At 45.1% G+C, this 24,441-nt stretch overlaps 1 protein-coding gene across 13 annotated transcripts in view; it reads right to left on the bottom strand.

The window, feature by feature from the left end:
• The window catches only part of DLGAP1 (DLG associated protein 1), a 938,748-nt gene that overhangs the window by 7,940 nt on the left and 906,367 nt on the right, over positions 1–24,441 (bottom strand). For all 13 annotated transcript variants that reach the window (XM_055129437.1, XM_004605986.2, XM_055129438.1 and 10 more), the window contains one exon: positions 2,404–2,495. In XM_055129437.1, the coding sequence (XP_054985412.1) occupies positions 2,404–2,495 (92 nt within the window). The remainder of the gene's footprint in view (positions 1–2,403; positions 2,496–24,441) is intronic.

Below are 24,441 nucleotides of genomic sequence, written 5' to 3'. Positions count from 1 at the left end.
CAAAACCAACAAAAATCTTGCATGTGAGACTGGTTCACATGCTGGGGGAAAAGGCAGCTTAGATAGAGAAGGGAACACCAAGTAAAGTGTGGTAGGAGGACCCACTCAGGATGGGAGATGCATGCTGAAAGTAGACTATAGATTGAACACAATGACCACTCAATACCTCTATTGCAAACCACAACACCCAAAAGGAAAGAGAGAACAAAAGGGAATGCCCTGCCACGGAGGCAGGGTAGGGTGGGGAGGAATAAAGTGGGGGGTGGGAGGGATACTGGGATCATTGGTGGTGGTGGAGAATGGACACTGGTGGAGGGATGGGTACTTGAGCATTGTATGACTGAAACACAAGCATGAAAACATGTAAATCTGTAACTGTACCCTTACGGTGATTCACTAATAATAATAATAAACCTTGTAATGTGCTTCCCCCACCAGCTACCCCAGGTGGTATGGGCCCTAAGATGTCCACCCTGGTAATGTGGTAAATCCACCCAGGATTGGATAGATAGCCCCTCAGGTTAAAGAATAAAAAATTATGCCAAGTGAGATTTGTGGCACTTTGACAGACTTACAAATTAGCAGCAATTCTATACGTGGCATGTAGTGAAGCTCAATAAAATACTGTTTTATTCACTTATCAATACACCTACCAATATAAAGTCAGATATCTAGAATAGAATTTGGGGAAAGGTAGAAAAGCATCAGGAAATTTTTTTCTAAGGGAAAGATCTGGCAAACTGTAAATATGGGAGAAGGAGGTGGGAAGGGAGAACTGCCCTGTCGTTTTCAAAAAGCCTGGTGACCAAGCAGGGGAGGCACCAAGCTTGTCAGGCTTTATATTGTCTCTTGGTTGACATCTGTCTAGAGAAATCATGTTTAGTCTATATTTGTGCATATTAAATGTCTAAAATTGTGGGGTCGGGGCTGGAGCAATACTACACTTGCTAGGGTTCTATCTCTGGCACATATACAGTCTCGAGAGCCCCTCCAAAGAGTGATCCCTAGTACAGAGCCGGGAGTAAACTCTGAACACTGCCTTTGTGGTCCCAAAGCCAAAATAAATAAAATTAAATCATGAAGCCAGAGAGAAAGTACAGTGGGTAGGGCACATGGCTTGCGTGCCTAGCACATCCCTAGCACCACATGGACTCCAAGCACTACAGAATATGGCTCTGGAGCACCTCAGGGTCTGTGCAGTACTTCGTCCTCAGGCCCCCATATTGCAACTAGCCAGAGAACCACAGAGAGGGGTTTGGGCTTTCTGAGCTCTGCTTGGGAGACTTACAAACAAATAAAAAACTAGGCTGGAGAGATGGTACAGCAGGTAGGGCATTTGCTTTTCACATGGCTTACCAGGGCTCGAAACCCAGCATCCCATATGGTCCCTTGAGCACCACCAGGAATAAATCCTGAGCACAGAGCCAGGAGAACCCCAGAGCATCACGGGGTATGGTCCCAAAACAAAACAAACAACTCTCTCCCTCTAAAATCCTAAATTGGATCATTTTGATTGCAAATAACCATGGTTTGCTCTTCAGAAGATAAATCATTTACTCTTCCATTTATTTATTTAGATATGACTTGTGCAATACACTACTCTTATGGAGTGACACTTTTGGGAAGATTAACTTTTTGATCATTTGGGGTTTTTTTTTCAGTCTTAGTTTACATTCCATGAAATATAATACTGTTAATAATAAAAGTTTCAGGCATACAGTGTTCCAACTCCAAACCCACCACCAGTATCAGAGTCTTTCAATTCATATTCCAAGGCCCTCTTCCCTCCCATTCCTCCACATCACAAACCCATTAAATGCACTAATTATGAGAGTTTGCGTCATATGCTTCTAAGCAGTTCGTTTGTTTTTAAAGCATATGTGAGGAAGCACTTGACTTTTTATTTTGCAATTTAAAAAATATGGTTGGGGTAGTGGTGTTTTTCTTTCTTTTCTTTTTTCCTTCTTTCCCCCTGTAGCTTGTTTTTGTATGTCCAAGGAGAATAAAATATTCCTTTATCTCAGAAAGATTAAATATAGATATTCTTGGTGATGACCAACCCCCACTCCATCCCTTTGGTCCTTTTTATGAAAACAGAGAATAACTCTGGTGGGGAATATCAAAACCATAGACGCCATGTGCATGCAAGTCAGGAAAATGGAAAATTTTACAAGTTACAAAAAAAGCAGGATATGGAGTTTTAGCTTGACCGGATCTCTTCTTTTTAAGACTATGTAAGTATCAAATACTTTTAATTTTAAGGAAAGCTGGAAATAAGATTCATCAGAAAAATTCAGTCCAGGTGAGAGTCTTTTGGGCCTTGGTATGATTAAAAACCAGCTTCACTGCAAGTGGTCAATGGCGCAAGGCAGAGAGAGGACAGTGATGGGGAATGTTACCTACCAGGTTTTCTTCACACAGTTCTCTAAACTGGTAGAATTTCTGGGCCATGAGAAGTTGGGCACTGCCCACAGCAGTTCGAATTTTCCCTAGAACTGAAAAGAGCAAACATACAAGAAGTTTACACATTATGCTTCATCAGTGAAATGTAGTCTGGAAAAGCAAAGAGGAAGTTAGGCTATAATAGTTAGGAAAACAACACACACACACACACACACACACACACACACACACACACACACACACACACAGAGTCACATAGTTCTCAGGAATTAACGGAGCTTTCCACCACAGAACTGGTTGTCACCAGGAGGCAAATGGGTATTTTGTTTTCTTTCTGCTGCAAAGAAGAATTTCAAGTGTTTACTATTATAGTTAAGGGATGGGTTTGTGTTAGCAGTCAAGGCTGGCTAACTTGTTCAAATCCAAGTCCAAACGCAGACACAAAGCAAGCCTAACAGGGGGTGGGGAGGAACCTCTTGGCACTCACCGTGTCCCATCCATAGCCTTCATTATGTGTCTGCAGCTCAGCCACTGGTGCTGTCGGGAATGAGCCGTGGCCAGTTGAAAGACTTTCTAAGGAGTGAACATTTGCAGCCTGTTGCCTAGGGAACGCCAGCACCATTCCAGCCTTTTCTCTCCAAAGACCGATCTGATTGTTCGTGTAGGTTTAATTCCCTATGCACGGTCCTGAAAATCCTGCCCCTCTGCAGGCCGCTTCTTGCCCGTGGAGCAGAGGAATTGGGGCGAACCTTTCTCGGGCTGGGCGTGCTGCGACGGGGCAGCGCGGCACAGAGCCGTCCTCGGGTCGGCACTGTCCCCAAGGCGCTTTGGGCCCCGCCACCCGGCAGTTCTCAGCACGCCCCCGGTCCGGAAGGAAGGGGGACGGCACCGCGCTTCCCGTCCCCGAGAAACCCGAAGGAAACTCTGCAGACGGCCCCGTTTGGAAGCCCTCGGGGGAGGCACGGACGTGTCCGGGTGGAAGCGAAGTTTTCGCAGGCGCCCTTTGCCGATTGTATGGAGCCTGAGACTCAGGTCGCAATTAGGTGTTCCTTGCTTGACCTCACTCCCCACTGTGTGTGAGGAGAAGCAGCTTCATTTTGGCTCCAGGTCTTCCCCCGCTCCCCCCCACTCCCGCACCTTTGCCTCTCCTCCCCCCCCCTCTCTTCTTGCCTCTCTTTTCTTCATCCCTCCCCAGGCTCCAGGTTTTCTAGGAATCTGCTTCTCTGTTGAGAACCGCCAAGTTCAATAACAGTTCAGTCAAGGTACCACAGAAATGTCGCTGTGTTCATCACACACCAGAGTATTTAGGAATAATGCTCTAGACTAGTCACACCAAACAGCGTGGGGGGGGGGCGGGGGCCACAACAATTGGGCTTCCAGCCATAAGAAGGGGTCCCCTGACAACCATCTGGCACTCATTCCAAAGGGTTTTTTTTTTTTTTTTGGCGGCGGGGATGAGGGGGCACACCCCACATGCTCAGGGCTTACTTCTAGTCTGTGCTCAGAGATCACTCCTGGTGGGACAGGGCTCGGGCAGCGCTAGGGATGGAACATCAGTTGCTTGCATGCAAGGCAAGTGCCTTCCCTGCTGTACTATCTCTCATCTCTCTGGCCCCAAATGCAAGGTGGTTTTTGTTTTTTTTTCCTTGAGGGGAGGTCACATCCAGCAATGCTCAGGGCTCACTGCTTGCTTTGCTCTCTGCTCTCAGGGATCACTCCTGGCATGACTCTGTGGACCATAGAGGGTGCCACGGATCGAACCTGGTCTAGCCAGAACCTTGGAGTCACCAGGGCTACATCCAGTGCTCCGGGGGTGGCTGGGTCATATTATACAGGGACACTCAGGACTTACAGATGCCAGGTTTGTGCTCAACCACTTAAACTATGTCATCCCAAGACTATGATTCTCAAATGAGGAGAAAGCTCTACTTCAAACAGTTCAGGCAGGTAGGGCTAACTCAGGCCTCTGGAAACAAGGCTGGGCCGTCTCTCTCTACTCAACGGGGCTGCCCTAGCTCTAAAATACAAATATTGGGGCTGCACTCGAAGCCCCTGCTTTTCATTTTTTTACCATCATAGTTAGGTTTTGGGCCACACCCAGCAGTGCTCAGGACTTATTCCTAGCTTTGTATCCAGGAACACTTCCTAGGGAGGTTTGGGGGGAATTGCAAACAATACTAGGGGTAGAACCAAGGGTGGCCATATGGAAGGCAGGCGCCTAACCTGCTGTACTATCTCTAGCCCAGCCATTCTGTTTCTTGAGTGGGAATTCCCTACTGTCTCCAGGATTCCTTGCATTTCTTTCTTTTTTTTTTTTTTTTGGGTCACACCCAGCGATGCTCAAGGGCCACTTCTGGCTGTGCACTCAGGAATCACTCCTGGCAGTGCCTGGGGGAACCATATGGGATGCCGGGCATTGAACCTGGGTCGGCTGCATGCAAGGCAAACGCCCTACCCGCTGTGCTATTGCTCCGGCCCCCGGATTCCCTGCATTTCTTGTGTCCAGAGGGTAGACTTTTCTGGACTCAGGTTGGGAGAGGATGATTTAGGCCTAGAGCGAAACCAACTTAGGACAAGCAAAGAAAAGACCTAGGACAAAGCAAAAGGTAACCCCTGATGTCCCTGCCCTCCTGAATTTATTTTCTGGAGAAATACTACTCTCTTGGTTTTGTTTTGTTTTAAGAAGCTCTAATGGAGTTTGCTTTGTTTTGCTTTCCCAGTATTTTTAGTGTGGAGGTAACTTCCTCTGAAAGGAAATTTTTATATTTGTTACATCAGTTTTGAACTAAAAGTAAAAACAAACAGGAAGTGGTCAACACCAATGGAAGTAAAAAGTAAGATGAAAAAGGCTGAAAGTAGTCAAAGAAGCATATAATATCATTTTGAAATGGTTCTAAAATATTTCATACCAGCCTTCAGCAGGAAGGGCAGAAAACTACTTCTTCTAAGTATGCCAGGAAAAAAAAGAATAAGGGAGCAGCAGTAGTAGGTGAAATACAGAGGCTACCACTATGATTGGGGTTTTTCTGAGTGTATAGTGGCCTAGCCAAGACCAAAACAGCTAGAGAAGTCCGAGAGAATATAGGAATCTACACAAGAGCTGGTGGGCAAGGAGAACCTTGACTTTACCTTATCATGGAATATGGACAGTCCACGCAGGTTTCGGGAATTCATTAATTCAACAAATATCTATTAAGGGCATATTCTGTGCAAGATGCTATGCTGGATGATTATGACATGTGGGTGAGGGAGACAAAGTCTTATCCATATGGATTATATTTCAGTGAGGGATGGTGGAGGAAATTGATATCAGGGTGTTTGCCTTGCATGTGACCGGCCCAGGTTCGATTCCTCCATCCCTCTTGGAGAGCCAGGCAAGCTACCGAGAGTATCCCGCGCACATGGCAGAGCCTGGCAAGCTACCCATGGCGTATTTGATATGCCAAAAACAGTAACAAGTTTCACAGTGGAGGCGTTATTAGTTCCCGCTTGAGTAAATCGATGAACAATGGGATGACAGTGCTACAGTGCATACTAACACAAGGACTTGAAGGTAGCTCAGTGGTATATGCCTTTCATATATATAAAAATACCACAGAGATGTACATTTAAGTATGTAGGATTTTCTAGATTACTTGTATTGGGACAGGGATGACTAAGCATGATTGAACAATTTAAAGGAAAACATGGTAATGGTGACTAGAGAACATGATGTACTCTGTAACTTTTAAGAAACACGACAGTTGACAAGTGCAAAACATGGTTTTGGTGATTTCAGTTGCAATATTAAAGTTGGCTATTAAACCATTCATTTTAATAAGCATCATTTGAAAATACGACTATAAGAAAATTGGAAAACAAAAATATTTGAAAGGGGGGCTGGAGCAATAGCACAGCGGGTAGGGCGTTCGCCTTGCATGCGGCCGACCCAGGTTTAATTCCCAGCATCCCATATGGTCCCCTGAGCACTACCAGGGGTGATTCCTGAGTGTAGAGCCAGGAGGAACCCCTGTACATCACCGGGTGTTACCCAAATATTTGAAAGTATAGTGAACTAAATATAGCAAGCCACTATGTATGTCTCCCCCCAACTCAAATTTTATTTCTTTTTTCAAATCTCCTTCTTCTGAATTTTTTCTTTCTTCCCCTCCTACCACTCACCAATGAAATGAAGTTCTCCAGAGGCTCCCTCTTCCTGCCCCATTTCCCTCTCCAGAGGACAGCCTGGATTAGGGGTGGCCATTCCAGTCCTAACCCTGAGCACATGGAAATTGCTTCTTTGGTCCCAGAATGGTGACAAGCTCAGGGTCTTCTAGAGCACAAACAAGAATGTTAAATGCTACCCAACCAGCACAGGTAAATTCCTGAAAGTCAGAATAAAGAGGTGGAAGGCTCCATTGAGCCTTGACGATGTGCTCCTGAGGTTCTGTGGAACTGATTACCTTCACTCTCGCTCACTATAACTCATCCCCAATTGTCCAACCTGAATTCAGTTCATAGTTTTACTACCCATCTCCCTTCAGGCACATTTACTCCATCATTTACAATCTCCACATCTACCTCTGCTGTTTTTCTTCAAGCGTGTTATTTATATCATCGGTTTGCATAATATTTAATCATACACATAACAGGTCTTGCTTGTCTATGTCACTCTTGATACAGTCTGGCTAATCTCTTTATGCAGCTTCTACACGTGTTGATACTGAAGTACTTAGTTCTCGCTCTTCCTTTTCCTTCTTCCCCAGATCTTCTGTTACTCTCTCTCTCTCTCAGAAGTACAAAGTAGTCCCCAAACTGCTGAGTTCAATTCCGTCTTTATTTAGATCCCTCTTATCCTAGAAAATTCTCATCCCCAAATTGGTCCTTATTGAGGTTTACAGTGAGGGGGACAGACTTGGTTTAGTTCACTAAGCAAAGCCAGGAAGAGGATCTTTTGGAAGGCCATCACTATTTGTGTTCTGCAAAATAAATAAATAAATAGCTTGCTTCCTTAAATTGAATTATGTCCTCACAGACCACGTGAGGTAAGGTAGATGTCACTTTATTGGAGAAAACTGGGCTCAAACTATGCAGTGCCTTCCCCATGGTTCCATACTGCCTGTCACTTGTTTAGTGGAGAACTTTTCTCTCACCTTCATAGGAAATTGGGCCTGGTATAGCCAAATAAAGTCACCTGAGTGATTTCCTTTCTTCTTCTTCTTCTTCTTTTTTTTTGCTTTTTGGGTCACACCCGGCGATGCACAGGGGTTACTCCTGGCTCTGCACTCAGGAATTACCCCTGGTGGTGCTCAGGGGACCATATGGGATGCTGGGAATCGAACCTGGGTCGGCCACGTGCAAGGCAAATGCCCTACCCGCTGTACTATCGCTCCAGCCCTCTTCTTTTTTAAAAAAATGTAGAAATACTGCTATTTATTCAGCCATTAATTAAGCTGATTGAATTGGGCAAGAACTCCACAGTGATTTCCTTTCTTTTTTTTTTCCTGACAACTGGTGGCAATGGACACATTATTTTTAATATGCCTGCTTACCAGTTAGACAAGTGTCTTTCATCTCTATTTATTTTTGATGATTCTATAGTACATACTTGAAAATTACTAAGAAAATAGATTTAATTTTTTTTTTTATTAGTGAATCACCGTGGGAGTACTGTTACAGACTTACTTCTTTACCAACAGTTTTGCACTGGAGCGACAGTACAATGGGTAGGGCATTTGCCTTGGATAGGGCCGACCCGGGTTCGATTCCTCTGTCCCTCTCGGAGAGCCTGGCAAGCTACTGAGAGTATCCCACCCGCATGGCAAAGCCTGGCAAACTACCTGTGATGTATTCGTTATGCTAAAAACAGTAACAACAAGTATCACAATGGAGACATTACTGGTGCCTTCTCGAGCAAATTGATGAACAACAGGATGACAGTGCTACAGTGCTACCAACACTTTGAAGCTAGCACCTGGGACAGCAGGGGAGCAGCAGCAGCAGTTGAATGGTGCAATCAGATGAAGGTCACCAAGCCCCGCCCTACACCCCAGCAGGATGGAAGAGCAGAGGGCACCTGTGGCAGTGACCATGGCACGAGGAAGTTGTACCATGGAGGAACCAGGGGTCGGCTAATAGTGAGGGTGGGTGTAAGATTCCAGCTTTGGATTTTCTTTTCAATATTATCCTCAGAACGAGAAACTGAGAAGGACTATTTTGAATGTGGAGAGGCCTTTTTACAGAAAACTGATTTTAAATCACCAAGCTGTAGTAAATAAGCCCCATTTAGGATTAGAGAGATAGTACAGGGGTTAAGGCACTTGTCTTGCATGTGGCCAATCCTGGTTCAAATCTTTATCACCATATAGGGTCCCTGGAGACTGACCAGGAGTGATCCCTGAGCACTGCTGGGTGTATCTCCCCCAAATCCAAAACAAAGCAAAAATTCAACTTAGAAAAGGGCATCACCTTTCTCTCATCTTCCCACTGACTCTCATGAGTATGGATTTTATTTGGGGACAAGACAAGGTTGTAAAAGGCGCAGAGCTACAGAGAAAACAACTTCCATTCACCCCAATGATGAATTTATAACAAAGCTCAGTGGAGTTTTGTACATTGCAGGGTTAAACAACAGACAGTTTCCTTGGGGGAAATGCCTGACTTTCTGCTGACTCAAAGTCAGCGTTTCACATCCTGAGGTGTAATAAATCTACAAATTCTCTCACTCTCAAAGAGGAGCCGCATCTCTAGGACTGATGAGGCAGACCCTGGTTATCTGACTACTAATTCTGAAATAGCCCAGTGCAGGCCTCAGAAACAGAAACAGAAATGAAGGCACACATTTCTTTTCTCTCAGAGATGCCCTTTCCAGTGACGATCTGGCCCTGACAGGCAGTTCAAGGTTTAGGCCTAGAGGTGTAGTCCTTGGGGCTACCAGGCCCGTGGCTGGTGGCAATTGGGGGGCTATGCAGGGTGGGCATAGCTCACCTCATATCCACCAGGTATGTGTTGTAGCACTGACGCTGTCTCCTTAGCTTCCATCAGTCTGATTTCTTAGCATGGCTTCCCTGAAATGTTTCATATCAATACTGAGGGGCCCTGCCTGACTTACCATGAGGTGGTGTAAAAGCGAGATGCATTCTGCAGGAAGAGTACTTTGAGGGTTTTATTTTTCCTCTTTAATTTAGAAGCAGATGTTCACTTGTGAACAAGATAGTAATATTTTTTAATATTTTTTAATCTTGTCTTTTGACCAGATTACAAAACCATGTATATATCTTAGTTCATCCTTCTAATAAGTTGGTTGATGTTGCCAGCATTTCCATCTTCTACAAAATGGGTAGTCTTTTTCTCCAGTCCACTTTAGAAGGGGAAATAATTTGAAGGACCAGAGGAAGTTACTTGCCTCTTTGAAGCATTTTTCCCAACAGCCGGATCTCATGAGTCAGTCGATGCAATGTTTATCAAGAGTCTGAGCAATCAGTGCAGCATCTGTTAAGGTAATTTGCTTCTTGTGGATTTGGCCATAACCATACTTATAGATCATTTCATTTACTGATTTCAGATTTGGGTACCCATGCAATATAGGATTCCACAATCCTCGGCATGTTAACTGAAGCCTTGTTGAGCCACTGAAGATCTAGTGTAGGTGGAGAAGCTGCAGCATGTTTAGGGCCTTGGGGCTCATCCCATTAGTATAATAACAAAAGCCATTTGAATCTCTGTACTGCACATCTGCCTATATTCCTTGCTTAGCTTTTTCATAGATCAGCTCCCTCATTGCCTTTCAAAGCATCTTTGGGCAAAATTTTTTTCTCAGATGCTTAATCTTTAGCTTTGTGAGATTTTTTTTTCTTATTCAGGGCTTCCAGAACACCAGGAATCTTCTTTTTCTTTTCTCTTGGGTTGCTGCCTTAGATTTAGCAGGAACCTTTTTCTTCTCTTCTGCACTCTCTATGGTTCTAATTGGAAAAGAGTGATTTTGAGATATGTTTGCTTATTTACTTGGTATTGAACACACAACGACAGTGCTCAGGGCTTACTGCTGGCTCTGTGCTCAGGGATCACTCCTGGCAGTTTTCAGATCATATGTCGTACTGGGATCAAATCTGGGTCAGCTGTAAGCAAGGCAAGTACCTTACTATTCTATCTATTCTAATAGAATATCTATTCTATCTATTCTATCTATCCAGCCACTACTTTGAGTTTTGATGCTACTTTGAGTTTTGACGTTCTTCCTGTGGTGCTGTAGAGTGGCATGTAGCTGCTCTTCTCAGTTAGCCACATGGATGCCAGGGGAGAGGACAGTCCCTCTACTCTGTTGTAAGTATTTTTGGATACCATATTTTGCATGTTCTCATCCGTTCCTGAATACAAATCACCCACCTGGGTCTACTGCTTCTGAGACAGTCAATACTCCTTTAGGGAAGAAACTGTGTTAGGTGATTTCTCCATACTAGAGGTTAAGACAGTGCCTTAAGGGCCTATGTGTTAGGTAGTATAGGTTAAATTAGGTTAGGGCATGAGAAAGTTGGCAATATTAAACCTACTTTCCAGTACCTCAGGACAAAAGTGCCTGCCTTGTGAGCATGAGGCCATGAGTTCAACCACTGGTTCTACCCTTAGTCTGGCTCCATGGCCAAGTGAGTCATCAACCAGGTATGGGTGAGAACCACCAACAAGCTGTGCATCCCCAGGGACTAACATGTATGAGCACTATAGCTAGGAGGGCAACCCATTCTCCCTAGAGCGAGCACATATATGAGTACCTCCAGAGGCCCCTGGGAAGCACAGGAAGCCGTGTACATGCAGAGAGCACCACAACCAAGACTTGATCCTCAGTGGGCACTGCCACTGAGTGTGTGAATGCTACTACCAAGCATGTGTGACTACCAGGCCTCTCAACAACAGCAGCAACAAGGAAAGGGAAGGGCTGACAAAATAGTACAGCGGTTATGGAACTTGCGAGCGCACTGCCAACAGCAGTTTGATCCCCAGCACTTCATACCATCCCCTAGGCCCTCTGGGTGTGCTCCAAAAAACAAACAGAAGACAAAAGGAAAGAGAAAAAGTACTGAAAGGGGGAAAATATGTATATATGATTTCAATTTAAAATATTTTCAACTTGCATGGGTTTATTGGGGTGTAAGCCTTATAACTCTAGGCCATCTAAGCAAAGGAGGATGCCTGGCCATCCAGAAGGGTCAAAGCTTCCGCCAGTGTCGTGCGGGTGAAAGGCTCTCTGCCCAAACTCCAGCACTTCTTACCTTTGTTTGACCATGGCTCCTCCGACCTTGCTTCCTTCCCCTGCTCCCTGTGCTAGTTGGTCACACTAGTCATATGCTGTGCCCTGCCCCCTTTCTGTGAGTTTTCACCTGAGGCATTCCTTGGGATACCTCAGGAATTTCCAGGAAACCATCTGAGCGACAGCTGAGAAATGCTGGCCTACGTGATACTTCACTTACTAGGCTTGTCTTCCTGTCAAACTTTCTGTCTGTGATATATGAGAAAGAAATTGGCATTGAGTCAGGAATCATCAGCTCTGACATAATGTTAACACCACTGTAAACACATTCCCTTAACTATAGTAAATTTGGGAGGGGGTGAGGAGTGGGTCATACCTGGTTATGCTCAGGGATCACTCCTGGCAGTGCTCGGGGGACTATATGGGATGCTGGAGATTGAAGTCTGGTCAACTCTGTGCAAGGAGAATGCTCTTCCCAATGTATTATCACGCTGGCACCTTAAAAGTATGATCCTTATAGGATTTCTGATTGTTTTATGAAATACCGTGTGAATATTGTGGAAATCACAATTCCTAGCTCAGGCTAACTTTTTTTTTTTTTGGCTTTTTGGGTCACACCCAGCGATGCTCAGGGATGACTCCTGGCTCTGCACTCAGGAATCACTCCTGGTGGTGCTTGGGGGACATATGGGATGCTGGGAATCGAACCCAGGTCGGCCGTGTGCAAGGCAAATGCCCTACCCACTGTACTATCGCTCTAGCCCCTCATGCTAACAATCTTTAGTTCGTAGATATTTATTTAGAAAAGGGAAAGTTGGTCTGGTTCAAAAGAGGGAATTATTTCTTGTGTTAATCTTGATGCTCAACTTTTCCCCCAGCAGTATGGATTGATGGCAAGTACTCTTTTTTTGGTGATTTTGACTCAGGCAGATGTCCACAGGGCCAGTGGGTGAATAATGTATAAGGAATACTTTGATCCGTGTGTATGAGGAAGCTGTGGCCATTATTCAGGGCTCTGGGCCTTCATGACTGTATAGATTATCCCCAACCAATCAGAGCTGGGACAGATGCCAAGTGACTCCTCATAACAGAGATTCCCTTGGGAGGCAGGTCCGAACCACTGCCAGATGCCTCACCCACTCATCCCGAAACCCATGTTGAAAATACACTGACTGCAAATCCTCATCTCAAACCTTCCTGTAAAGCAAGACCCATCTTCAGACCTGCCAAAGAAAACCTGCCCCTGCCACACTCCATGCAAGACAGTTTAACCTTGGGTTAGTGCCCCACACAGTGGTCTGCTTGCCAGCTGATATCATTGCTGTTCATGAGCCCTTTGAGACGGGCTTCTTAGTTTTCCTCACTGACCCTCACTTCCTGACTTACTCAAAACTCATTCCCTGTTCCCTCTTCTGCACCAAGACCTTTGCCTTGAGGAGATGAAAATGGAGGCAATCAGGCAGGAATAGTCTCACTGTTCTGCTTCTTCATACTCACCTCGGTGGCTAAAAAAGTATAAAGGGTCTAGTTGACAAGCAAGTAGCAGATCCCTTGGTTATGCAGACAACAGCTGCAAATCAGGGGGCAGCAGAAGTAGGGACATTCATTCGGCATGTAAGCTGTCTGTGACCTTTAGCTACCCACTCCCTAAAGACTTTTATAAGAGGGTCAAAAGAATAGTACAGGGGTTAAGGCACTTGCCTTGCACAGCTAAGCCTGATTTGATCCCCAGCAGGGCATATGGTCTCTGAAGCACCCAGAAGCATGATCCCTGAGCACAAGAGCCAAGAGTAGGCCCTTAACACCACTGGGGGCAGCTCCCCAAACAAAACTGAACATACACATAATTAAATAAGTAAAGACTTTTCTGGGCTGGAGCAATAGCAGGGCGGGTAGGGCATTTGCCTTGCACCTGGCCGACCCAGGTTTGATTCTTCCATACCTTTTGGAGAGCATGGCAAGCTACAGAGTACCCCGCCTGCACGGCAGAGCCTGGCAAGCTACCCGTGGCGTATTCGATATGCCAAAAACAGTAACAGCAAGTCTCACAATGGAGACGTTACTGGTGCCCACTTGAGCAAATCGATAAGCAACAAGATGACAGTGACAGTGATACAGTGATAAAGACTTTTCTATGTCACTCCTTCCACCTTCCTATATCCTTGGTCTGACTCCCGCCTGGCTGCTCTGAGCATCATCTCCGTTGAGTATGTTCCCCTCTCTGCAGCCTGCCTCTTTATGAGGGCATTCGGTACCTGAGATGCCTAAGAGGGGAAATTCCTCTCAACCTCATGACTCCTAACAGTTATAAAATTCCTCTTCTCTTCTCCTAAGGGCTGAATGGTATCCTCCCCAAATTCATGGGTTGAAGTCTTACCCCTAAGTTCTCAGTGTGTCACCTTACCTGGAGGCAGTTCCTTTTAAGTCAGGAACAAAGCTGTCTCTGGCTATGTCCTATCACTGGGCCCTAACCCAACCAGGGATAGTGTTCTAAAAAAAGGCAATCAGGACATCACACACACACACACACCGAGGGAAGGCCATGTGGAGAAAGGGTGAGATGAAGGCCATCTGCAAATCATGTATTGACCTTGACCTGACTTCTAGTCTCCAGAATTGTGAAGAAATTCTCTCTTTTGGAGAGAATTTTTATATCCAGCTCTGCTCAGGGCTTACTCCTGGCTCGATGCTCAGGGATGTTTGGGGGACCATACATGGTACCAGGGACCAAAGTAAGGTTGGCAGTATGCAAAGTAAGTGCCTTAACCCCTGTATTATCTCTTGGTCCTGAGAAAATAAATGTCTGTTGTTTAGGTGACTCACCCCTGGCTCTTCATATGGCAGTCCTAGCACTCAAACACATTCCCCTCAAAGCTAAGTTCTCCCTCTTAGGTACAGTACCTCTCAGCTCTCTGCCTCACTCCCAGCAGTTTAACTCTTCACCTCCTTCCTCCCAACTCCTCTGCAGTTGCCACAAAAGTAGTTCATCTCTGCTGGCTCCCGTAACACCGCTCTGACTGATGCCACCTTCACTGATCTTAAAGGACTTCCCTCTTACTCTGTCTTGCAAACGCTCAACACAAAATGCAATCTGGAGCTGACGTTCCCTGCTTCTCTTGAGGCAGTTCATTCATTCTTAAGCAGTGGTTTCAACTTTTTTTGGAAAGCATGTTTATATTTTTCAAACATGTAATCTGAATTTATGCCCACCTCCTGCAGAGTTGCACATATAAAGAGCCATTTATACCTCTCTCTCTCTCTCTCTCTCAATCCATTTCCCCTTCCAACATCCCTAGATGAGGGCTGAAGAGATGGAGTGGAGCACCTGTTTGTCAATTCTCTAGTTGATTACACTTAGGATGAGAGGTCACACCTGAGATGAGAGGTCACACACATGATCAATACTTCCCCATCCCTTGCCAACCTTAAAGACTTGATTTTCTTCAGGGAACTGCGGTGAGTTCATGTGTCTTGTAACTCCCATGTCTTCATCCCTGTGATTCTTACGAAATAGCCACATGCCTTCCTGCATGCATAGAAGGCTCACCTGTTTAGTTTTACCTCTGTTCCCTCCCTCTGTGGGTTTTGTTTCTCAGTCCATAAAATGTCTTCTTCCTCAGAGTCTTTGCTCAGATCAAACACAAAGTTCTTGCAATAGTCCTGAGTCTAAGCCCCATCTGTACTCAGTTGCACCCCTCCAGAAAGCACAATCTCCTTTCAAGGCTACCTCTGCACTATTCCTCAGATTCCCATGGAGACTTCTGTTTACAGCTCTCCACTTTCTTTCTAGCATGTCAGACTTTGTAATCAAACCATGAGTTCTTTTTTTTTTTTTTGCTTTTTGGGTCACACCTGGCGATGCACAGGGGTTACTCCTGGCTTTGTATTCAGGAATTACTCCTGGTGGTGCTTGGGGGACCATATGGGATGCTGGGAATCAAACCCAGGTCAGCCATGTGCAAGGCAAACACCCTACCCGCTATGCTATTGCTCCAGCCCACCATGAGTTCTTTGGTAGAAATCAATGTGCCCATATAACCCACAGAATATTGTTGAAAAAGTAAAATTTTGTTTTGGTCATACCTGTGGTTCACCCAGGCTTACTCCTAGTTCTGTGCTGAGGGATCATTCCTGATTGTGCTCTGGGGACCATATGCAGTGGTTGGAGATTGAATCTGGGTCACCCTATGCAAGGCAAGTGACTTACCTGAGGTATTAACTTCTGACCCCTGCTGAAGGAGCTAAGTTTTGAAACTGATCCCTCTATAAATTCTGTTAACCAGGAAAAAAAAAACCCAAATAACAAAAACAATACACAAAATAACACTTTAGGTCTTAAGCATTTGGGTTTTTTAAAGCTGTGCTGTCTCAGAATATTTTTTTTTGGGGGTCACACCCAGCGATGCACAGGAGTTACTCCTGGCTCTGTGCTCAGGAATCACTCCTGGCGGTGCTCAGGGGACCATATGGGATGCTGGGAATCGAACCCGGGTGGCCGCGTGCAAGGCAACATCCTACCTGCCGTGCTATTGCTCCAGCCCCACAGAACACTTTTAATAGGCTGATCTTCATAAGGACTGGAGAGGGTAGGGCACTTGCCTTGTTGGTCGCCGGAGCTTGCCAGGAGTGATCCCTGAGTGCAGAGCCAGAAATAAGCCCTGAGTATTGACAGGTGTGGCCCCCAAACAAACAAACAAAAAATTAAAAATAAATTTGATCTTTACTAATTAATTAGCTAATGTAATTTTGATTGGGCTCTTAATCCTGTTAGGGTTTTTTTTTTTTTTTTGCTTTTTTGGGTCACACCAGGCGAAGCTTAGGTGTCACTCCTGGCTCTGCACCAGGAATTACTCTTGGCAGTGCTCAGGGGACCATATGGGATCCTGGGAATCAAACCAGCGTCGGCCTCGCGCAAGGCAAACGCACTTGTGCTATTGCTCCAGCCCCTGTTTTTCTTTTCTTTCTTTTTTTTTTTTTTGCTTTTTGGGTCACACCTGGCAATGCACAGGGGTTACTCCTGGCTCTGCACTCAGGAATTACCCCTGGCCGTGCTCAGGGGACCATATGGGATGCTGGGATTTGAACCCGGGTCGGCCGCGTGCAAGGCAAACGCCCTACCAGCTGTGCTATCTCTCCAGCCCCAGCCCCTGTTTTTCTTTATCATGCTAGCTGTGTTGATTTGGGCTAAAAATGCCATGCCATTTGGAGTTAGTTGAACACATTTGTAATGAATTCCAGCTTATCTTCAACTTTTGACTTCTTTTTTATCCACCTGGCTTTCTTCAGTATTGTAGACTTTAGGACTAGAATGGAAAAAGACTAATTAAAAGTGAATTCCCCTACTTCAAAGTTCTGGGGAGTTACTTGACTAAGTCTGTGTGATCTCAATCTGATTATTCATTGGAGACTTTCTTTTTTACAATTGTGGACTCGTGGAAAAAGAGTTTCTCCAGTTGACTGTCCAGCTGTTTCTCAAACACATTTGTGATCCAGAGCTGTGGCTGACAAAAGGTCTCAGCAGAAAACATAGATCTGTTTCATTCCTGGCTGACAGCAGGTGCTCTGCATTTAATAAGAATGGTTTCTCCCATTTTTTTCTATATTTTTTTAGGAGCTGACACTCGGTGGTTAATAAAGAATAGAATTCCCAAGTAGAAAGCTTCCCATTAACTAAAGCCAGAGCTTCCAGAGAACTAAACATGGGGTACTGATGAGACAGATAATGTTTTGTTTGTCAAGAAATTCAGCTACTTTCACTCCCTCCACTCCAAGCCCAGAATTCTGACCAAAGGACTAAAAGATGCCTCAATCCACATCTCAATTTACTTCAGTTATAAAGTAGTAACATTACATATCTCACACAGATACTGTTCTGTGACTTTAGAGTTTGAAGAAATAAAATCAGCTAACATTTCCCTTAGTGATACAAAAGAAAGGAAGGGAAAACTGTTCCTTTTTGGGTCACACCCGGCAATGCACAGGGGTTACTCCTGGCTCTGCACTCAGGAATTACTCCTGGCAGTGCTCAGGGGACTATATGGGATGCTGGGATTCAAACCTGGGTCGGCCGCATGCAAGGCAAACTCCCTACCCGCTGTGCGAACCTGGGTTTGCCACATGCAAGGCAAACACCCTACCCGCTGTGCCATGGCTCCAGCCCCAAGGGAAGACTGTTTTTGAAGTTTATTGCAATTATATTCCACAGAAATAGTTCTTGTGAGAGTTATTGCTTGCTTACCTGCCTCTGAGAATTAGCCCTGAGTGTATACCTGTGTGTCTGGACATGGGACACCAGTAGCTTCGGGAAGTGAGAATCTATTTCTTGACCTGGTTTGGCTTCTTCATGCCTCAGTGCTCTCCTGAGCCTCCAGATAACACCCTAGGAAATACACCTCACCGAATCATACTGGGTAATGTTCTTCTGATACCCACAACCTTCTGGGAGGTTCTTCAAAAGATACTTGACGTGCTATGTCCTTCTCACTACTGTCATTCTCAGAAGCAGGTGAACAGGCTACCATCTATCCACTAATTTCAGATTAAGAAAGAAAAAGAAAGAGAGAAAAAACAGAAAAGAAAGAAAAACGAGAGAGAAAAAGGAAGGAAGGAAGGAAGGAAGGAAGGAAGGAAGGAAGGAAGGAAAGGAGGGAGGGAGGTAGAAAGGAAGGAAGGGAGGGAGGGAGGGAGGGAGGGAGGGAGGGAGGGAGGGAGGGAGGGAGGGAAGGAGGGAGGGAGGGAAGGAGGGAGGGAGGAGAGAGGAGAAAAGGAACTAAGGAAGGGAAGAAGGGAGGAAGGAATGGAGGAAGGGAGGGAGGGAGGGAGAAAGAGAGAGGGAGGGAGGAGAGAGGAGAAAAGGAACTAAGGAAGGGAAGAAGGGAGGAAGGAATGGAGGAAGGGAGGGAGGGAGGGAGAAAGAGAGAGGCAGGGAGAGAAGAAGGGAGGGAGGGAGGAAAAGAGGGAGGGAGGAAGGGAGGGAGGGAGGGAGAAGGAAAAAGGGAGGGAGGGAGGGAGGAAGGGAGGGAGGAAATTGTGTATGCACATGTCTTTTGCAGGGACCGGTATGGGGAAGGTGCTCTTGAAGCTCACCTCAGAAGGCAGGTGAGAATGTGAGGAGGAGCAGAATGCAGAGGCTTCTCTCCAATAAGAAATACCCAGGGACTTCCCCTGAGGGAGCCGTCTGACACTCACTGCCTCACAGGCTGCAAGCGACAATGGGCAGGGGAAGCTTGGCCGTGCCACAGTTAGATGGTCACATTGCGGACTGTGCACAGCTTCTGTAACTCAACCTGAAACCAGGCAAACCCCATTTCAGGTTTCATCACCCACCTTAACTGCCAACTCACACAAGTCTTCGTGGGCAGACTCGGAGCCAAGTTTCACTAATCTGGATGCTGTTACGCAGCCAAGCGAAGGCGCAGTTCATCCGCCCCTTGCACACGCATCAGTCCGTTTCAGATAAAGCCTGAAAATTCCCCACATGACGTGCCCACATTTAGGAGGCAAAGATAGATTTCCCAGCACAATCAGCCAGTATTCTATTCAAAGGCCACTGAAACCCAAGCCCATGTTTTTTGCCCGCAGTGGTAGACTGCATTTCTAGTCAGAAGCATTCAGTTCCATCTGGTCGTTTCATAGCCAGTCAGATAATACCAGACGTATCTATGTAACATACAAGCCCCTGTCAAATAGCACTGAGCCATCTCCCGGAGACAGCTGTTCCACACAAGGGCTTCATTGTCTGGGGAACGCTTGGATCATTTTACTTCAAGTGTTGCAGGATCAACCACTCTGTCAGCTGCTGACTGGGAGGAAACCTCGTACTACAGATTTTCATTATTCTCTTATCCAGCCCAAACCTTTTATCAGTGGCTGGATGCAAAGTTAAAACAAGTCCTCACTCTGCTTACATTTACTTTTTTTTGGTTTGTTTTTGTTCTTGTTTCCCCCCTCCCCCCACCTTCCGCACAGCTAGTAGGGCATTTGCCTTGCACGCTGCTGACCAGGGTTCGATTTCTCCGTCCCTCTTGGAGAGCCCGACAAGCTACCGAGAGTATCCTGCCCGCACGGCAGAGCCTGGCAATCTACCCATGGGGTATTCGATATGACAAAAACAATAACAAGTCTCACGATGGAGACGTTACTGGTGCCCACTCGAGCAAATCGATGAACAACAGGACAACAGTGCTACAGTGCTACTCTTCTGACAAATCTTTTTTCCTTGGGGCTTGCTCCTGGTTTTGTGCTCAGGAATCACTTCTGGCGAGGCTCAGGAGATCATAAGGGGATCTCGGGATTGAACCTGGCTGGCCACAAGCAAGACAAGTGCCCTACCTGCTAGACTATCTCTCCAGCCCTCTGCTTTAATTTTTATGTTTTTGAGAAGCACTTAACACCCACAAAGTACTTATACTTCAAGACAGTCCAAGGTGCCTGCAAGCGCCTGCTTTCAGTCTGCCCTCCATTCTATGTAGTCATTCTGTTTGGGGGAGTGAGAAAACAGCTTTCCAGCCCTCAAAACAAAAACTCTGGGCTGGAGAGATAATTCAGCAGTCGAGCTCATGCCCGACACATGAGGTTCAATCTCTGCCACTGCACGGTCTCCCGAGCACTGCCAGGATGGACTGCTGAGCACAGACCACAGAGCAGGGAGTAGCCCCTGAGCATTACCAGCTGTGGCCCTGAAACACAGACAAGCCAAAACAATACTAGGAAGCAGTTGTCAGAATGAGGACAATGGAATCATAAAAAGGTGGGCAAAAATAATTATTTACATTTAGATGTTACCTTTCTCCTTCAGTTCCCTCAGCCTCCCTCTCCCCGGGCCAAATGTGTACTCCCGGGCCCTGGAACAGCCCACTGGGTAGAGCGCCTGGCTGGGAGGTGTGAGCCCGTGAACCTGATCCCTGACCTCACCCCACATCCTGAGTGTGATCCCAGCTTGGCCATGTGTGATCCTAGTGCCACAATCAAGTGTGGCTCTCCACCACCAAAGGTGCAAGCCCAGCCATCATGTGGTGGGCCCTGGGACATGATGGCAACAAAAGAAAGGGTGGGGAAAGAGAGAGAGAAATCATTTGACAACAAAAACATAATACATTAGCCACAGAGTACGGGGTAAGGGGTTGGCCTTGAATGTGGCTGGCCCCTATTTTTTTTTTTTTTTTGGCCCCTATTTGGCTGACCCAGGAACAACCGCTGAGCAAAGAGCCAGGAGTAGCCCCTGAGCACCAGCTGCTTTACCCACCCCCACAAAAACAAGCAAACAAAAAAAAACAAATGAAAAAACCAAAAACCGAAAGGAACAAAAAATCCAAAGAAAAAAACTAACACAACTTTGTACCTCCAGTTCCTATTGCACAAATAAATCATATTCCTAATTTTTATTTATTTTTTTGCTATAGGTATGCTATACTTTGCATTCATGAAGACATTTAACATTCACAAGGACAGTTAATTTTGTATTCATGAAGACATTTAGTCATATTAACTTGATGAGTAACTATGAACATGATGATAGCATGATTGTTCCATCTTCAGTTACTGCAAACCTTTTTTTGAGAGAAAACGATTTTCTTATAATGGCTAAACACACTTCAGTTTTATCATGTCTCCCATTTAAACAGAGGCATTAGGTACCTTTACCAGACATTGTAAAATATTTTAAAGTTGGGATAATTTGGTACCCCACAAAATAAATTAAGCAAATATGGGTAGAATCTCCCTCTATTTTTCTCTATCCTATTTGTTTTTCATGATGACTTTCTTATTACTTATTTTTTTTTATTACTTTTTTGCCATACCTGGAAGTTCTCAGGGCTTACTTCTGACTCTGTGCTCATTCCATTCCTAAAGGGGCTCAGGTAACTACATGTGGTGTCTTCTTTACCTATCTTGCCGGTCCTCCAAGATGACTTTAAAGATTTTCTTACCTGGGAGGGACTTGTCAAGAGATTTATTGAGAAGGTCTCCTTGTAGAGGACCCAAAGAACACACAAGATGACCAAGAGAGAGAGATTTCTGCTTTGACCTATTTAGCAAAGGTATTTTTTGATGTATGTAGGTTTTTGCCGGGGTCCACTCCTGGGACAATCAGGGCAGACATTTGGTGTCAGGGATGCACAGGACGAACCCTGGCCTTTTGAACTCTCTCTGTAGCCCTACCAGATTGGATTTGATTTTTCAAAAGCTGTGTGACTCAGAAATGGACTGTGCCTCTGAAGCAGTATCGGGCCTCTCTTCCTTACCACCCTCTAATCAAAAAGGAAACAGTTAAATTAAAGAATTAGTAAAACAAAGGCTCTTTGCAGCTCCTTGCCCAGTAATCAGAACAGAGTTGTGGTGGCCAAGGAAGCAGAGAAAGACTTGTTGGGCAAGCCAGGGAGGAGAGCTTGAGGGAAGCAGAGGGCATCAATTATCTTGTCAAATGTTATTCATGTTGTATCTGTTCCACCAGACACTTCTGTGTTCTGCGACCTTGGACGAGATTCTGCTAGAGAGCAGTTTTGAGGGCAAATAAAACAACACCTGTCACAGTCTCTAGCCCCCCGTCAGGGGTATTATGAGGACAAGGCAGATATTCCTTGTGTGCTCATAATCTCTCTTCCTCCTGTAGCACGGAGGCTGGTGACAGCTTTCTGGTTAGAGTCTCACTGAGATTCTAACTGGGGCTTTGGATCTGGGAATTGGCATTTCCTGATACACAGGCTGGAATCTGGAATGTTCTATAAGGAAGCTCCTGTTTTGTGCCTCCCAGAAAGAAAGAACGTCAAGCCCACAGTGAGGAACAGCACCAGGAGACTGGAAAAGACACAGGGTTCATCTGGATGGTGCAGCTGACCCACCCAGAGGCCTTTCTATTGTGGCCGTGGCTGAGGCTGCCCACCTCACTGACACATCTACACTTTGGCCAGAGCAAACTAGCACCTCACCAAGAGCACACTCTTACAGCCGGTGGACACAAAAACTTCTAGTTACTCATTGAGTAATTTTTAAGCTGTGTGGAATTGAAGGGCTTTGCTACATAAAAGACTTCTGTAAAACAGACTTTGCAAAATATTTCCAGAATTCACATTACAAATTCACTGACCCCATCTGTGGTCTAGGAAGGGTCCAAGGAACTCTGTGTATAAGGATAAATGAGACAAGACTGAGGTCTCCCCTCCCAGTGCTCACGTTTCAGTGGTGCAGAGAGAGACATAAAGTATCCTAAAGTGATGTTGGAAATATCTGATAGACAAATGTACTGGCCAATCACAGAAGCCCCAGGGAGATGCACTGCAATTTAGTCAGAGAGGAGGCATTCCACAGGAACTTGGGGAATGTGCAACCCAAAAGAAGACTTGAAAGAGAGCCCTATATTGTAGGTTACTTGGGCTTTTATGAATAGATGTTACTACTAACTGGAAGTAGCATTGAACATTTAAAAAATGCATAAAAACCTCAAATCTCTGTTAATAGTTTTATCTAAAGTGATTAAATAATGTTTAAAATATTAAAATTTATTAATGATTTGAAATTTTCACTGAATATCGCTGGCTTTCAAACTGTGTCATAGGGATCCTGCTTCCCTGACCCCCTCCACTTTTTTTGAGCACTGCAGATTTATCAGAGATTGTGATCCAGGGGTGAAGAGGTCCAAAAATGTGACTTGGGGCTTTGTTCTTTCTCTTGTATTTGCTATATCTTGTATATATTTTTTAATTAGGAAAAAGAACTCTGATATCACTATCTTTCAAACTACAAAAGAAGACTGACTCCCCAGTGAAGCAGCTTTAATTGCCTATTTTTCATCTAAGACTAACTTACTCAGTTGGGTACTTTTCAAACAAAGCATAGAAAGCTACTCCCACCCTTAATTCTCTTTGTCTGTTTTCCAACCATAACACTCAAACTACTCCCATGTTCCCCCACAGGAACCTTGTTAAAAGGAAGAAGTTGATAGGGAAAATATTCATCTACTCTGAAGAAAATGTTCTAAAAAAATATGCTGTATTAAAGAAGTGGATGGGGGACAGAAAGATACTATAGCTGGTCAGGTGCTTGCCTTGCTCATATCGGTCCTGGGTTCGGTCCTTAGATAGTCCAAATAATCCCCTGAGCCAGGAGTGATCCCTGAGAGCAAAGCCAGGAATAAGTCCTGGGTACTGCTGGGTGTGGCCCCAAACCAACCAAATATAGTAAAAAATAATAAATAAAAAAGGCGGGGCCGGAGCGATAGCACAGCGGGTAGGGCATGTGCCTTGCACACAGCTGACCCAGGTTGGATTCCTGGCATCCCATATGGTCCCCCCAAGCACCGCCAGGAGTGGTTTCTGAGTGCAAAGCCAGGAGTAACCCCTGAGCATCGTTGGGTGTGACCCAAAAAGCATAAAAAAAAAAAAGGGGGACAGTGGCAGTGTTATGGAACAAGACAGCAAATGATTATACTTCTGAAGCAAGATACATTACAACAAAATATCTTCATAGGCAATAACATCACCATTCTTAAATTCTGGAATAGCAAAGAACTGGAACATCAAAATATATGCATAAATTTCCAACTTAAATCTCCCTGGACTTAATTATTAAAATACAGAAATCCTAAATAGCACGGCCGCTACTGCAGCCGCGCAACTTTTTATCTCTTCATTCTCGTCAGTGGAAAATTATCAAATGTTTCCTTGTCAATAAGGCCGTATTTTTGGGGGATAAACTCCAACAAGAATAGTGAGTTCTGTGTTGAAACTCCAATAACAATAGTGAGTTTTGTGTTGAAATATGGAATGTAATCAAGGTAAAGAGAAATTGAAGTGAAATTTATCAGTTATGCAGGTGGG

Source organism: Sorex araneus, chromosome 2 (assembly GCF_027595985.1).
Source record: "Sorex araneus isolate mSorAra2 chromosome 2, mSorAra2.pri, whole genome shotgun sequence".
NCBI classification, from domain to species: domain Eukaryota; kingdom Metazoa; phylum Chordata; class Mammalia; order Eulipotyphla; family Soricidae; genus Sorex; species Sorex araneus.
Note: the sequence above shows the minus strand (reverse complement) of the source record. Positions and strands in the feature narration are given on the sequence as shown.